This window comes from Rhinopithecus roxellana, chromosome 2 (assembly GCF_007565055.1).
Source record: "Rhinopithecus roxellana isolate Shanxi Qingling chromosome 2, ASM756505v1, whole genome shotgun sequence".
Taxonomy (NCBI): Eukaryota; Metazoa; Chordata; class Mammalia; order Primates; family Cercopithecidae; genus Rhinopithecus; species Rhinopithecus roxellana.
Window position 1 is genome coordinate 6,216,575 of NC_044550.1, and position 16,514 is coordinate 6,233,088.

General features: G+C 35.8%; 1 protein-coding gene across 2 annotated transcripts in view; it reads right to left on the reverse strand.

The window, feature by feature from the left end:
• Positions 1-1,361: 1,361 nt before the first annotated feature.
• HPGDS (hematopoietic prostaglandin D synthase) overlaps positions 1,362-16,514 on the reverse strand; it is a 37,436-nt gene continuing 22,283 nt past the window's right edge. The window contains exons 3-6 of one of the 2 annotated variants that reach the window (XM_010385595.2): positions 13,751-13,843; positions 10,679-10,788; positions 4,192-4,290; positions 1,362-1,703 (exon numbers count right to left, since the gene is read on the reverse strand). In XM_010385595.2, the coding sequence (XP_010383897.1) occupies positions 1,539-1,703; positions 4,192-4,290; positions 10,679-10,788; positions 13,751-13,843 (467 nt within the window). In that variant the 3' untranslated portion in view covers positions 1,362-1,538. Of the gene's footprint in view, positions 1,704-4,191; positions 4,291-8,999; positions 9,613-10,678; positions 10,789-13,750; positions 13,844-16,514 lie in introns of those variants that run through there. The other variant, XM_030913441.1, reaches the window with a different exon arrangement.

The window sequence follows — 16,514 nt, forward strand, 5'->3', positions numbered from 1 at the left end:
CAAGTGATCTGCCCGTCTCAGCCTCCCAAAGTACTGGGATTACAGGCATGAGCCACTGCGCCTGGCCTAAAGTATTAAATAACTTTTTTTTCAATTTCATAAAACATTGAGAGGAAGGAAGCACCTTAAATAAGACCATACCTATCTGGGCTTTTCTTTTCCTCTTCTTTCTTTCTCCCCCACATCCTCATCTCTTTTTTGACTTCTTAATTGTGAATAAAGCTTCTGTAAATATATGTGGATAGGTTTTTATGTGGACATGTTTTCAGGTCCTTGAGATAAATATCAAGGAGCACAATTGCTGGATTGTCTGGTAAGCGTATGTTTAGTTTTGTAAGAAACTGTCACTGTCTTCCAAGGTAGCCGTACCCATTTGTATTCTCATCAGCGACAGATGAGAGTTACCCTTGCTCCCCATCCTCATCAGCGTTTGGTGTTACCTGCTGTTTTGGATTTTTGCCATTTTGACAGTCGTATAGTGGTATCTTGTTTTAATTTGCAGCTCCCTAATGACATTTTGTTGGGCACTTCATATGCTTATTTTTACCTGTATCTTTGTTGAGGTGTCTGTTGAGGTCTTTTGCCCATTTTTGATCAGTTTGTTTGTCTTATTGTTGAGTTTTATGAGTTCTTTGTATAATTTTGGATAACAGTTTTTTATCAGATACGTGTTTTACAAGTATTTTCTTCACGTCTGTGGCTTGTCTGGCTTGTCTTCTCATTCTCTTGATCTCTGGGATATCTACATTTTTCTCATCACAACAACTTTATTCATGTCAGTAAATTCATCTTTACAAGTTTCTCTGGCTGCATATCTAGAGCCTCTTGAGCCGTGTCAGATTCCCACAGTCAGCTCTTTCCTCTATAGCTCCCTTTATGTTCAGTTGAATTGCATTCCAGGATTATCAGTTTTTGTTCCTTTGCTGCACTTTCATCTTTGTTGAGAGTTCCCTCTTTTGATTCTTCATTTTTGTAAAATGTCAAAGGGATTTATCACGGGGCCACAAGCAGGCAGTAGCAATACAACTACACACTTTGCTGTCTATGCAGGAATAAGAGATGTGCAGTGACCTCTGGCAGTCTTCGAAAGAAGTGACTGGTTATTGGTCATGATGTACGTAGGTTATTTACACAGGGATATGTGGACTGGAGAGCTGTGAGCAAAGTTTGTGTTTTATGCAATTACAGGTAATTGTGGTAGCTGAAGTCCAAACCATTTTGGGGAAGGGGAAGAATGGTGTTGCTAAACCATATGACTGCAATTCGTGCATGTTAGAACCTGTGCAAAGCAAGGTCTGCCTGTATTACATGCTATTTTTCCGCCATTGTAAATGATGCGAAGCTATTCTGAAAGAAAAAGATACTGCAGAAAGATTTGTGTTTGTGTTTTCCTTTTTAAAAATCAGAATATGGCTAAAGTGGAAATCTTGGTGGAGTTGGGAAGGGAGCATATGGATTATCTGGCAGGCTGATGTACCTGCCTTATCTGGTGAGAGAGATGCCCCGAGAACAACAAACTTGAAGGCAACATGGATCAGCTAGAGTTTGGTTTGGGGTCTTCGTTTTATCCAGTTAGCGATGGCAGGAATGGCTTGGACTTTCTTCCGTAAAGTCACCAGCCTTGGATGGGTGTCCAACAGGTCAGGTTTAAAGACCAAAAGCGTGGTACTGCAAATCTCCCAGTAGAAATCTGCCCAAGTCACCTAATTTAAAGGAAACAAACTTTTCATTTGAACATAGAAAGTATAGCTGTATCGACATTCCAAAATTAAAATTAGTTTGTTAATCTAAAAGATTCAAAACAATCTTGTTATTACAAAAGTAGAATGTGTGTATGATAGAAGTTCAGAAAATTACTGATAATACCATACTCCAACACTCAGGTTACTACTATTAAACATTTTCGTGTTTAAGATATTTTTCCATGCTGATAGATGTTGTTTTACTAACATGAGATCTTAATGGTACATACTCTTAACCTTGTCCAGTCTCCACCTCTCTGTGACAATGCATTTTCCTTATCCAATAACCAATACGTATTTTTCCATCTGTTCTAAAAATGCCCTTTACAGGACAAAGCAAGATCTATTCCAGGTCTATGCATTTCATCTGGTTATGTCCATTAACTCTTCAAAACAGTACCCTTTTTTTCACATCACCAAATTATTGAAGATTTCACTCTAGTCCTACAGAAAGTTCTATCTTCAGGACCTTTGTATTTCATCTTACCTTGTTCCTTTGTACTACACAGTATAAAGGAAGGGGCGCAGGTTTTTCATAGAGGGTATATAGTTTCAAGTGAAATATTTGTGGCTAAAATACATTGTATCACATAAAAAGAATATATGGGTGTCTAACCATTAGGGTATGCCAAGATTGGCCACTGGATTAGTGATGACAGCCTGGTCCTACCATTGTACAGTTGTATGTTTTTACCTTTGTGATTAGAAACCAATCTGTATGCTGTTACTTTGGCTCCATATGATTATCAAAGAGTGAAGTTTAAATGTGGACTACTCTTTCATCTTTTTGTACAGAATTTAATAAAGCTGATTGCTAGTGTTTCAGGAACTTACTAAACATCTGTCAGCCAAGAGAAGCTACTGGCTGGAAGATTCAGAATTCAGAATAAATCCAGAATTTTTTCAAATATTTATCAAGCACCTACTGTGTGCCATGCCCAGGTTTAGGTGCTGGAGAGCAAGGTAGGATGCAAGCCCTTTCTCTGATGTAGCTTTTATATTTTAGAAGGGACAATCAAATATGCAAAACGATGGGGGTTATGAAAAAAAGTGAAGTCGTGATGGACTGTGACATGGTCAGGGAAGACTTTCAAGAGGTGACACGTAAGCCCAGGCTTAAATATAAAAAAGGATTGAGACCTGCAGTGATCAATCTGGGGATTAAGCGTTCCAGATATGGGGAAGAGCGTAAAGACCCTTAGGTAGGAGTGTGAGTTAAGTCTGAGGAACACACGCACCAGTGTGTTTGGAGCACTGTGAAGAAGGGAGAGAGTGCTCAGAGATGAGGTCAGAACATCATTTACAAAGGAATTTTAATAGAAAATGAAAAATAAATTCTTAGAAATTATTCATTAAATAGGGCAGGGAGAAGAGCATTTTAGGAAAGGCTATGAGGGGAGTCCGAAGAAATGAAGGGGTATGTGAAGAGGTTGAAAGTTGAGAAAAAGATGTGGCAAGTTTACTTCTGTATCACCCAGAAGGGCTGAGCAGGGCAGACAGCAGAGTGTCAGCCTGCTACAAAAAAACAGTCTTATCTCCCAGAATGCAATCTCCCTGAAGGCAGGGACCGCCACTTGCCACAACTTGTAAATCAGGTTTAGATTGGATTTTTTGTCAAGACTACTCCTAGGTGGTAGTGTGCCTAGTATCTGGTTGTCTAACTTTTTTGTGATTATCGATGGTCCATGCCTACGCCAATTAATTTTTCTGGGGTTGGAAAGTGGTGATAGTTTATATCAGTCTTTCTTTCTTATCAACTGGCATACTTTCATGAAGAGAAACTTTTTCCAGTTGAGATATAAAATGCTTCTTAATTTATCCTGATATAAAATACATATGAGTTTATATTGTTAGCTGTAGTTCAAGTTCAGGAATCGGATATTTACTTGACCTTACTCACCTTACATCTCTATCTCCTTTCTCCCACATTGAAGATCCTGGTTCTCAGTGACATCAACACAATTTATTTTTGTACCCACAATATAAGTATAATAATACCAGAAAAAAAATACCAATAGTTTCTAGTACCACCAACAATATGATTACTGAAAATAGTATATGATTTTTTGTTGTTCTAAGAGATATCTGTCTTAGATGTATATTCAAATTAGTGTGTTTTACAAATGATACTTCTTGAAATAGTTATTCTCTAATAGAGTACATTTGTATTCTGTGCGTTCTCTATGCATCTCTTTTGCACAGGTTCATTTACTTCACTTTGATTTTTAGGATAGCTTTTTAAGTTTTTGCTGCTAATATATAATTATATAAAATACGATTCCAAAGTCAAATCTATTTTTTAAAAAGGTTTATTTAAAGGAGTTTAACCTTTGTTCTTGCTGTAAATTCTATTCCCTCCCTATAGGTAACTTTTTTTCAATAAGTTTTCATAGTTTTTTGGTTTGTCTTTTTATTCGCTTGAATTTTTTAAGATACAAAACATACTCACAGAGTTACCAATAAGCCACTCTTTCCCCCCTAAATATGTGTCCAAGTCTTGCATCAGATGAGGCGCATTATGCGTGAGCAGCTCATTGAACATCTGCTCCTAGGAGAAGGAGAAAATATCACTTTAAGAATAATGAGAAGAAAAGTAACATGATCTGAGGAGGAAGTAGATTTCTCCATCTTTATTCTCCCACATGAATTCAAAAAGAAAGAGAAGTAGCTAGATTTTTTATTCAATTTTATGACGTGGAGATTTAGGTCTGATTCTCTATAGATGTGAGTCATCTCTTTATTGCTCATGGATTAAAAAAATAAATAGTTTTGTGTCACCAGTTCTTACAGTTTCTTTGTGTATAATGACTAAATACCCACAGTCTTATTTTTTCTTAAATTTATTAAAGCAAAATGATTCTATCGTCTTTTTAGATTTCTAAAATTTCCCTCTTTCTTAACCTAGCTTTTTTAAAGCTAAATAATGTAACTGAAGGTAAAGAAACATTTTATTTTGTAAGGCTAGACTCTACTAGTTCGGCAGTTCTTCATTTCACTATTGCGTTTATAATGAATCATGATCTTGGGCCTTTATGTATTTTCTCATTGGACTACTATTGTGCCTTATTATCAGATTTGTCTATCTTGAATATCATCTACAAAATGCATCATCCAGTTATCCCCTCTCAATATATAAACTAATATTATTTAAAAATTAACATCCTTAGGGAAATATATATAAAACATCCGTTTTTTAAATTGTCATTATTTTTCTACTTGAAGCTCTGAAGACCAAATAATTTACTCAAGGCCTCTTTTTTGATAAGAGATGTTTGTTTATATATAAGAATTCTGCCGGTTTGAGTCTTGGTTATGAAATAGAAGCCAAACTCAAAAATATAAAATGTATATATCATTTATTAACATGTCTAAATGATGTATAATAAAATCCAGCCTTTATTAAGATAAGTCAGCTAGTGGATACCACACCAATTTGCTGATTTACTTGCTGTTATGATTATGGCTTAGCCAGATGATATATACTACCACAACATAATGTCTTATATTTGTAAAGTACAATTTGCAAAAGCATCCTTACATACAGGTTGAGCCTCCCTAGTCCAAAAATCCAAAATGCTCCAAAATCCAAAACGTTTTGAGCATGGGCATGATGCCCAAAGGAATGCTCAGGGGAGCATCTCAGATGTCGGCTGTCCAGATTCAGTATGCTCAACCAGTAAGTATAATGCAAATATTCCAAAATCTGAAGAAAACCCCAAGTCTGAAATACTTCTGGTCCCAAGAATTTCAGATAAGGGATACTCAACATGTACTTAGATATGTTTGCCATAAACCAAAGCTTATAAAGCTTGTCATTATTTTGACTTTATGTACTTTCCCTTGTTCTATAAAGTGCTCTGTGGTCAGTATGTTCATAGTTTTAACAAAAACATTAGGTATGAGTCTTTCTGCTGCTTACACAGAATTTGTAATCCCAGTGAAGGGCAGTGAGTCGAGAACCATGTGGTGCTTGCCACAGGTCTGCTCACCTCAGTTGGCATCGGTCAGAAAGGCAATGGCCAAACTGATTGTTGGACCACTTTCCAAAAACTCCTGTGTGCACTCCTGGGAAATTCTGTTCTTCTAACATGCATTTCCAGAGCTTCAGGTACACCAATGTTTGTGTATATGCAGAGTCAAAACTATTATATCTGTGCTATTGACTTCTCCTTGAGCCCAGATTCTCTTTATAAGTTTGGTGAATTATTTCAGTCTAATGAAATATAAATTAATAAACAGTATAATTAGTATTTAAGTTTCATTTTAAAGTACAATCAACCAAAATAATATAGAGGATAAGATTTGATTACACTTTTTTTTCCCCCAGTTATATTTTAAAAAAATACATTTCCTGATCCATCCTAGACAGCCACTCCTATACTTGATGGATTCAGAAATTTCTAGCCTCGCTTTTCAGAGAGTTACAAAGGAGGTTTTTTCACCCTGAGAAACTGTTGCTATGAAAGTCTAACATGGCTTTTAGGGAGGTTCGCATATTTCTCAAAAGCATTTTTATATATGCACTACCAAAATTATTTTGTGTTGGAACCAGAACATCAGAATATCCTCAGGCCTTCTCATTCTTCTTCCCCATCCTGTTCTTTAGATGGGGAAATGGAAACACAGATCCATTAAATAACCGAAGTAACACTAATGATAAGTTCAAGGATTGTCATGGTGACCAATATCCAAGGACATCTTTTGTTTTTCTTTCTTTAAATTGGAAATGGAATTTTTAGTAATAAATACTGTAACATTGTGTATATTTGGTAGATTTTTAAGGCACGTGTGACAAGAATATATTCACTATCCATCTTAAGTGCATCAATATTCTGCCTTTGAAATGTTCACCTGACCACCAGATGGCAGCAATGCAGCCCACTACCAACAGTCTAAGAAATGAAATACAGAATGGTGCATTTTTCATTATATTATTAGCCAAGTCCTGCTTGTTAATTAGATAGTCTGTAGCTATCAGCAATGTTTCTGCAACGTGTTCTGCCTTTGTATGATTTAATCATGAACTTGGATTGCTATGTCCTTTGAAATTGTTTTTTGAAATAGGTGGTACATAAGAGAGTTGTTATTCTAATGCAAAGGTAGAGTGTTACTCTTATCACAAATGTTCGAAGAATATTTTCCTCTGGGAGGTGGCCTCTGTTATGGAACCTCAGCCACAGAAAGAAAATAGAAAAGTAGAGAAGAGCAAACTGATAAATTGATAGACTGCACATCAGAGGAGTCTTTGGTACATGGAACAAAAATCTTTAGACACTTCTAAATTGGAGAGTATCTGTTTCTACATTTATAATGATATATAAAATTCAGATGCCATGTCTGACAAATAGTGAAAACAACATGAAAGTATATAACTATTAATTATAATAGTTAATATTTATTTAACACTTCTTACCTAGCCATAGGCACATATGCTAACATTTAATCCTGCCAACATACTTCAAAGTAGAGCCTGTTATATCCCCACTTTGCAAAGAGTTTGAACTATAAATAGGGAGTTAAGTGACAGCTAGTAAGAAGGGAATCAGGATTTAAGCCTGGCAGTTTGACTCCAGAGCCTAAATGTACTTACGTCAAAAAGTTGTATTTCTATCATCAAAGCTGAGCTTTATTATTTCCTGGCTAGGCCTATATATATATGTGTGTGTGTGTGTGCAGACCCTACGCACCTTACATTTATATCATGGAGTCAGTCAATGTAAATACTTTTGTGTCCAGATATCTCTATTCAAATCAGAAGGTGCTAATTAAATAGTATTTATAATAAATGCTAAGTAGATAGTATCTGCTTAAATATGTGCTTAAGTAAATTGATAAGACTGCCTGCCATTTGTGCTGTGGCTTTCGGCTATAGGCTTTAGCTTTAACATGTACATAAATATTCATGCACAGCTGTTTTGAACAGCTGCTTGCACTGTGGTATTATACCCAGTGATTAAGAACCTGGGGTTTGAGTCAGTGACAATTTGAATTCCTTCTGCACCACTTCTGGCTGAACAATTTTGGGTAAGTTGTTTACGCTACATGAAACTCTGTTCTCTTACCTGGAAGATGAGGATAACAACAGTTTCATTCTAAAGGGATGCTTAAATTCGTTACTTTAAGCAATTGTATATCTAGGTGATGAGACTATGGGATCTAAATTCAGCTGTCTGGGCTCAGTTCACAGTTCTGTCAGTTGTGTGACTTTGGGCAGCTTTGTAACTTCCGTTTCTCAGTGTCTTCATCTGGAAAGTGAGCATGACAATAAAAAGCGCTTATCTTGAAGGAGGAGAAGGAGGGCTGACTGAGATAACACAGGGAAAGAGCTGAGAGTAACACAGGCACATGGTGTGCATTTGATGAGTGTGGTTCTGATCACTTGTTCAACAAGTGTGTAATGCCTACTACATAAAAGGCACTGTGATGGCAGTGGGGGATCAGTTGAATAATACAGACATGATTCCTGCCCCTGATGCATACAGCTTGAGGAGACAAGCAACAAACGAGTAAATATATTTTAAAATAGAGACGGTAATGAGTGTCCTAAAGGAAACCACTAGAAGCTGTAATAAAGATGTCTATTTAGAATTCTGCATAAAGATGAATAATTTGACAAATATATATCATTTGACTTTCATCTCTAAACCACATTAATGAATATTTTTAAAAAGATAGATTTCACAAGGAAGTGGAAAGAGAGGAGATGAGAGCAAACAAAATTTGAAGCTAGTAAGCAGATGGGTGAATGGCACCTGCAAAAAGAAAGCCAAGAACCAATCCCATCAACAACACGAATTCCTTAAATGGCTCAGGAAATGACCGGATATGTCTAGAACCGGGGTTAAGGAGGTTTGGGAGGGCATAAAATGAGGATTGGTGGAAAACTATTAAGCGGTTTTAGCATGGGATGTTCTTCATTTTACGTTGCTAGACAGCTGTCCCTTCCCCATTCTTAGCAGCAAACAGCCTCAGAATTTTTATAAATTTAGAAGCACAATATCAGAAATTTAGAACTCAAGAACTGATAAAGTTGAGAAATGCTTTCTAAAAGTAATGCAGAAAAGCAAAGAGATGGGAAACAGGAAAAGAGCCAACATCTGAATTATTGGAATTCTACTATAATGGAACAAAGAAAATAAAGGGGGAGGAAATCATTAAAGGGGAGGAAAAAATTAAAGGAAATTTCCTCGAACTAAAAGGACATGGGTCCCGGGTTGAATGGACTCATCAAGGAAGCAGCACAATGGATGAAAACAAGATCATAACAAGACTCATCATTGCAAAATTTTAGAACTCTAAGGGCATGTGTTTTATAATCTTTCAGAGTGGAAAAAAAAAACAGGTCACATACAAAAGGTCAGTAATTAAATTGGATGCAAACTTCTCAACAGCCTTTCAAATACTAATGAAAAATTACTTTTATCAGAATTCTACACCCAGCCCAACTATAAAACAGGTTTGAGAATAAAATAAAAACATCTTTAGACAAATAAGGCCCCCAAAGCCTCAAACTTTTATTTCCTATGCCCAGTAAGCTCTTAGAGGATTGTTCCACAAAAACAAGGAAAGAAAACAGGAGAATGAACCCAGGAACGATAAAAAAAAAAAAAAAAAAAAAAATCCAGGGTAACAATAAAGATCTCAGGATGACATCTGTGACCAAGTATCTAGGACAACCATACCAGAGTGAAGCAGTGTGACTCACAAGATAGACATATCCATACCATCTGTCATAGTCATATCTGCTGTCATCAAACCTTCGTTTTAACTTTTGGAATACTAGAGGATGTGCCCCCAAATAAACAATGGGGTAAACAAGGGAAGAAGGCAGCATCCAGGAACAGGACTCCAGCTCCACAGAATGGCATCCCTGGAATGACAGCAAAGGGAATTCCAATGATGACAGCTGTGCAGAAAACCTAGAGAACTCCGCAAAGAATGGAAGCCTCCTAGACGGAGCTCTCCAAGAAATATTGGAAATAACAGATGAACTGATATTACATTGATCTTGTGGAAAATCGTACTGGCAGGCTATTGGATACTGTGGAAAGTCAGCAATAAAAGTAAAAAGAAGCAAAAGAAAGCAATTACTAATTTTGAGGAAGAAAAGTGAGAAAGGAAATATTATAAAAGCATACTACAGTGCACAGTTCTGCGCGTTATTTGCATAGCATACTAATCAGAGAATACTAATTTAACCAAAAGATTTTCACATCACAATATTGGGAGCTTGGTGAAAGGGAAGCAGAGAGGATGACTATGTAAGAGAAAAATTGTTATTACAGGTTGAGATCCCTTATCCAACATGCTTGGGAACAGAATAGTCTTGAATTCCAGATTTTTTCAGATTTTGGAATATTCGCATATACATAATGAGATATCTTGGGGATGGGACCTAATCTAAATACAAAATTCATTTATATTTTATTTACACCTTATACACATAGACTGAAGGTAATTTTATACGGTATTTTCAATAATTTTGCACATTTGGCAAAGTTTGTGTTAAGTACTTACATGGGGAATTTTCCACTGGTGCTGTCATCTTGTTGCTTAAAACGTTTTGGAGTTTGGGGCATTTTGGATTTCAGATTTGCAGGTTAGGAATGCTTAACCTGTACTATCATAAGTCCTTAGAAATAATTTACAATTGGTCAATCAGAAGAAGTCATATTTACATATCCTATAGAAATATGGAAATGTGTAAATCCTAAAGAAACTGTTAAACAAATTTTTTAAAGGGTTGCATCTGAGGAGGAGTTAATGTGAAGGGGTGCAATAGGGAATTGCTGTACTTTATTTTGAACTTTTAAAATGTAATTTGATATTTTAAAACTATACATATTGTTTTCATGTAAGGAACTTTCTAAGGCACCTAACAATGTCTGACAGGTGGTATGTGATTAATACTAGGAATAGCAAATGGATCACATTACTTTCACATCTTGCTTTTTCTCTGCCCAAGGAAAACATGACATGAAATCGTCCAGTGTGTCCACAATAGCATCAACTTGACATTGTTCCATTTCTGTGTTTCCAGCCAAATCTATGGAATAGAGAGAGGCCCATCAATATGTTTAATGTACTATATTAAAAAGTTTATTTTTAACAGATAGTATATTCATATGGTTGAAAATTCAAAAGAGCATAAAACAATATCCAGTGAAGACTAGCTTCCATCCACCACATTTTGCTCCCTTACCTACCTACCTTACTAGTAGCCACTTTAATTAGTATTCTTACATTATTTCTTTATGAAAATACAAGCAAATAAAAACATATATCCCACTAGATGTGCTTCCTCATCCCATGTCCCCTACATATCTTTCTTTGCAAGTACCCAAAGGGTGTACTTGCTCTTTTTTTTTTTTCTGGCTACATGAGATTTCTTGAGGTAGATGTGCCACAATTTATTTAACTAGCCTCAACTGATTAGGTTTGTTTCCAGTCTTTTGTTAATATAAGCAACACTACAAGAAATAACCTGTACCTACATTATAATTCATTTTGTATAAATAATTATTTATTTTTGCAGACAGTTTTTGTCAGGAGCATTTGTTTTCTGACTGGAGACTAAAAATTTTAAATAATAGAGGGCTTTTTTTTCTTTTGTCTTGTTTGTTAATCATTATTTTTGGTAATAAATCATTGATCTTCCTAAAAATTTTCTCAATGGTGCCAATTTAAAATGCTTCTGTGTAGAAGCCTTCTAAAATGGATTGCTTTTGTAAAACTTTATAAATTTATTAAAAATTAAGAAACTGTATACTGACAGTGGATGAATTGGATGTAAATTATACCTCAATAAAGGTGTTAAAATCGAAAGAAAATTCTTGAGTGATTTAGAGTTCCTCTGTAAACTGTATTTTTGTGTGTGTAATATTCAAAGGTTGATTATTCTTCTTTCTGACCTTGAATAGTCTTCAGAATTCTTCACTCATTTTCATCCCTACTTTGACTTCCACCTCAAAGCTTCAGCTAAAACTTCGTGGAAGTGACTTTTTATTCAATATTTTTAGTCCTAAACCACAGGCTCATTTTTTCAGCATCCTTTTGTATATATCTCTGATTACTCTTTTGGCACCTGAACATTCTTCTACAAATCCTCAAATGCAGTCATCACACCATTTCTCAAACCACCTCTCCTTTTTTTTTACCCAACAAATGATTACAGGCCTCAATTGTGACTCAGCCCCAAGTAGGGGCTGTATATAGTAGCATTGAATAGAAGAGGTAAATTCCTTGCCTGAATGGCACTTATGGTCAACTGGAAAAGGCAGACATTGAGGAGGGTATTGAAAGTTGAAAAAAGTATTTTAAACAGAAAAGAGAAGGAAATGGAAGAGAAGAGGAGGAGAAGGAGGAAGAGAACGAGGACGTAGCAGTACATAGTGCATTGAGAATGGCAAACTCTGTCTATGCTATACCTCTCCTGGTTAAATAGACTGCCTTCCACATGGCAACATCTATCTACTGTCTCTAAGATGATTCTACATCCACGAATTTTTCATATTTTTCTTGGTCTCTCTTCTTTGCCATCTGGATCATTTCACTTATCTCCTAATGTGCTTCCCTGCAGTAGCCACAAATACAAAGTAACCACAATAATCTTCCCAAAATGCATAGCAGTAGTTATGCTGCTTTTCTAGATAAAAACCTACAATTATGTAAGAAAAAGTCAATACTCTAGATCTTTCTAATCAAATCCAATCCATTCTAAGCATTTCTCTAATTCTCTTCCACCTGCAAATTTGAAGTTCATTCTTCTTCTCATGCCATTTTCTCTCTACTTAGAATGTTCTAGCCCAGAGATTCTCAAAGTGAGATCCATGGACCACCTACATCATCTGGGAAATTGTTGAGAATGCAAATTCTTGGGCCCCACCCAAGGTCTACTGACTCAAAGTTGCACAAAGTATATTTTAATGAGGATCCAGGTGACCCTGATGCACATAAAGTTTGAAAAGCACTGCCTAGGTCCAAGTCTTCCTCTTGAAATTCTAGCTATCTTTGAGCCTAAACCTAAATGTCATTTTCACTTTAAGGCCTAATTTCCCTGGTCATGAATAATTTCCATTTCTTCTAAACTTTCAAAATAACTTTATTAGTTGAAACATGTTAGTGTAACACAAACCTTTGTATTTTTAAAATACACCATTTCATTCCAAAATGAGGTCTAGTGTTCATGGCCCATTTTATTTGTGAGCTAACTATGTATGTGTCTATGACTTGGATCATAGCAGTGGCAATCCTGGTGGGGAGATAGGTTTGAGAGAATGGTGATTCTACAGATTGATTGAAAGAAAGGAGTTTTAAAAGAAGCCAAAGGTAGCCTTTGGCTCAAAAAGCCTGTGAGAATAGTATGAGGGAAGAGAGAAGCAGACAATGGAGCATAGGATGGGAGAAAGCGTGACAGGCAAAAGCAAGAACAGTTTCTATTGTTGCTCTTCTAATATTGTGGGTGCGGGCACTAATGCAACAATCCAGAAGCCAACTATCCCCTTCAAGCTTCCTCAGATGGCACTGAGTGGAAGCAAAAAAACTCCCTTTCTATTTTTTTCAGCATGATTAGGATGAAGGACATTACTGACTATATAATTTTAATAGTCTAAGAAATTTCAACTTCCATATGCCAAATGTATTTTCTGCTAAGTAATTTTCTCTGATAACTTATAATATGCATACTAGCAAAAGTTTAGAATGAAACATACCTGTCCAATTTTTTAACTAAACTCCAACAAAGGCTTGGAGAGCAAACAGATATAAGGCAGGAAAAGCAGGAGGCAATATAAAATAAAATTGTCTAATTGTCTAGGGAACTCATGAAAAGTTAAACTGATACAGGTGGTATATTTATACTTTTCTCTATTATTTAATTCCATTCTTATTTGTACTATAGTATACTATGCCAAACTCATTTAATGCATATTGAATATATATCGTGTTTGTTTCAGTTATCAAAAATCTTAAGCACTTATTGTGTTTATTACATGTTTATTACATGTTACCTGTGTTTTTAGTCAAATATCTTGCTATTGCTAGGCTCTGGTGCAGGATAAGTCCATCAACTTCCAAAATGGGGATTTTTCCAAATGGGAGAGCTTAAAATAAAATGAGCAAATAATTAACTTCATAACAAAACCAAAAGTTATATTACTTCAATTTTTACTGATAATTGTGAAAACAAAGCATGATTTTATGAAATCATGAAATTTTAAAATATTTTTAAAGGAACACTTGACAACCTGTAGTGGAATATTTACATTTTATAAGTTTTGTTTAAGTTGTTAGAAAACCTGATTTAAAGTTAGTGACAGAATTGGTTCTTAAACCCAGGTTTATAGTGACACCATATGCTATACTGTATTTTACATGCTTAATATTAAAAAGAATTCTTTTAAAGCTTCATTATTTTTTGTAGCCTCAATTGCAGATTATTAAAATCATAGTCTGAGGATTATGAAGAGTTTGATTTACATATTCAGTTATGGTAAGAACTTAGCCATAGCCTTTTTAAAATTAATACATAATAATTGCACATACTATGGGGTACATGACACATGCACACAATGTAATGATCAAGAGATTTTTTATTTCTTATTTAATTTCTTCATTGACCCAGTGAACATTCAGGACCATGTTGTTTAATTTCCATATATTTGTATAGTTTCCAAAGCTCTTTTTATTATTGATTTCTAGTTTTATTCCATTGTGGTCTGAGAAAATACTTGATATAATTTCAATTTTTAAAAATTTATTGAGATGTGTTTTGTGGCTTAACATATGGCCTATCCTGTGTGCTGCTAAGAAGAATGAGGATTCTGTAGCTTATGGATAAAAAAACATATTTTTTTGAGATGGCATCTCGCTCTGTCACCGAGGCTGGAGTGCAGTGGTGCGATCTCGGCTCACTGCAACTGGGCTGGAGTCTCTTGCTCTGTCACTGAGGCTGGAGTGCAGTGGTGCGATCTCGGCTCACCACCTGCCAGGTTCAAGTGATTCTCCTGCCTCAGCCTCCTGAGTAGCTGGGACTACAGGTGTGTGCCACCACACCCAGATAAGTTTTGTATTTTTAGTAGAGATGGGGTTTTGCTATGTTAGCCAGGCTGGTCTTGAATTCTTGACCTCAAGTGATCCACCTACCTCAGCTTCCCAAAGTACTAGGATCACAGGCGTGAGCAACCACTCCCAGCCTATGGATGAAATGTTCTGTAAATGTCTGTTAGTTCCATTTGGTCTATAGCACAGATTCAGCCCAATGTTTCTTTGTTGGTTTTCTGGCTAGATTATCTGTCCGGTGCTGACAGGGGAGTGTTGACATCCCCAACTCTTATTATGTTAGGATCTATCTCTAACTTTAGTTTTAACAATATTTGCTTCATATATTTAGGTGCACATATACTTACAATTGTTATATCCTCTTGCTGAATTGACCACTTTATTATTATATAATGACTGTGTATTTTTTTCCTTTTTAAATTAAAGTCTATTTTGTCTGCTATAAATATTGCTACTCCTGCATGCTTTTGGTTTCTGTTTGTATGGAATTTTTTTTCCCATTCCTTCATTTTTAGTCTATGTGTGTCTTTTTCAGGTGAAAGGAGTTAATTGTAGGGAGCAGATAGCTGGCTTTTATTTTGTTTTGTTTTTCATTCAGCCACTTTGTATATTTTTAACTGGGGAATTTAAATCACTTATATTCATTGATAGATGAGGGCTTACTCCTGTCATTTTGTGAATCGTTTTCTGATTGTTTTGTATACTTTTTTCTTTATTCCTCTCATTATTTATCTTTGTGATTTAGTGGTTATCTATAGTAATAACTTTTGATTTATTTCTCTTTCTCATTTATGTATCTGCTCTACCAGTTAGTTTTATACTTTCATATATTTTCATGATGGTAGATATCATCCTTTCACTTCCAGATGTAGGGCTTCCTTAAGCATTTCTTGTAGGGCCAGTCTATTGGTGATACGTTTCCTCAGAAAGACTATTTCTCCCTCTTTTTTTTTTTTTTTATTATGCCTTAAGTTCTAGGGTATATGTGCACAATGTGCAGGTTTGTAACATATGTATACAAGTGCCATGTTGGTGTGCTGCACCCATTAACTCGTCATTTACATTAGGTATTTCTCCTAATGCTATCCCTCCCCCCTCACTCCCCCCAAGACAGGCCCCGGTGTGTGATGTTCCCCATCCTGTGTCCACGTGTTCTCATTGTTCAGTTCCCACCTATGAGTGAGAACATGCAGTGTTTGGTTTTCTGTCCTTGCAATAGCTTGCTCAGAATGATGGTTTCCATCTTCACCCATGTCCCTACAAAGGACACGAACTCATCCTTTTTTATGGCTGCATAGTATTCTATGGTGTATCTGTGCCACATTTTCTTAATCCAGTCTATCATTGGTAGACATTTGGGTTGGTTCCAAGTCTTTGCTATTGTGAATAGTGCCGCAATAAACATAGGTGTGCATGTGTCTTTATAGTAGCATAATTTATAATCCTTTGGGTATATACTCAGTAATGGGATGGCTGGGTCAAACGGTGTTTCTAGTTCTAGATCCTTGAGGAATCATCACACTCTCTTCCACAATGGTTGAACTAGTTTACAGTCCCACCAACAGTGTAAAAGTGTTCCTATATCTCCACATCCTCTCCAGCACCTGTTGTTTCCTGACTTTTTAATGATCGCCATTCTAACTGGTGTAAGATTGTATCTCATTGTGGTTTGGATTTGCATTTCTCTGATGACCAGTGATGATGAGCATTTTT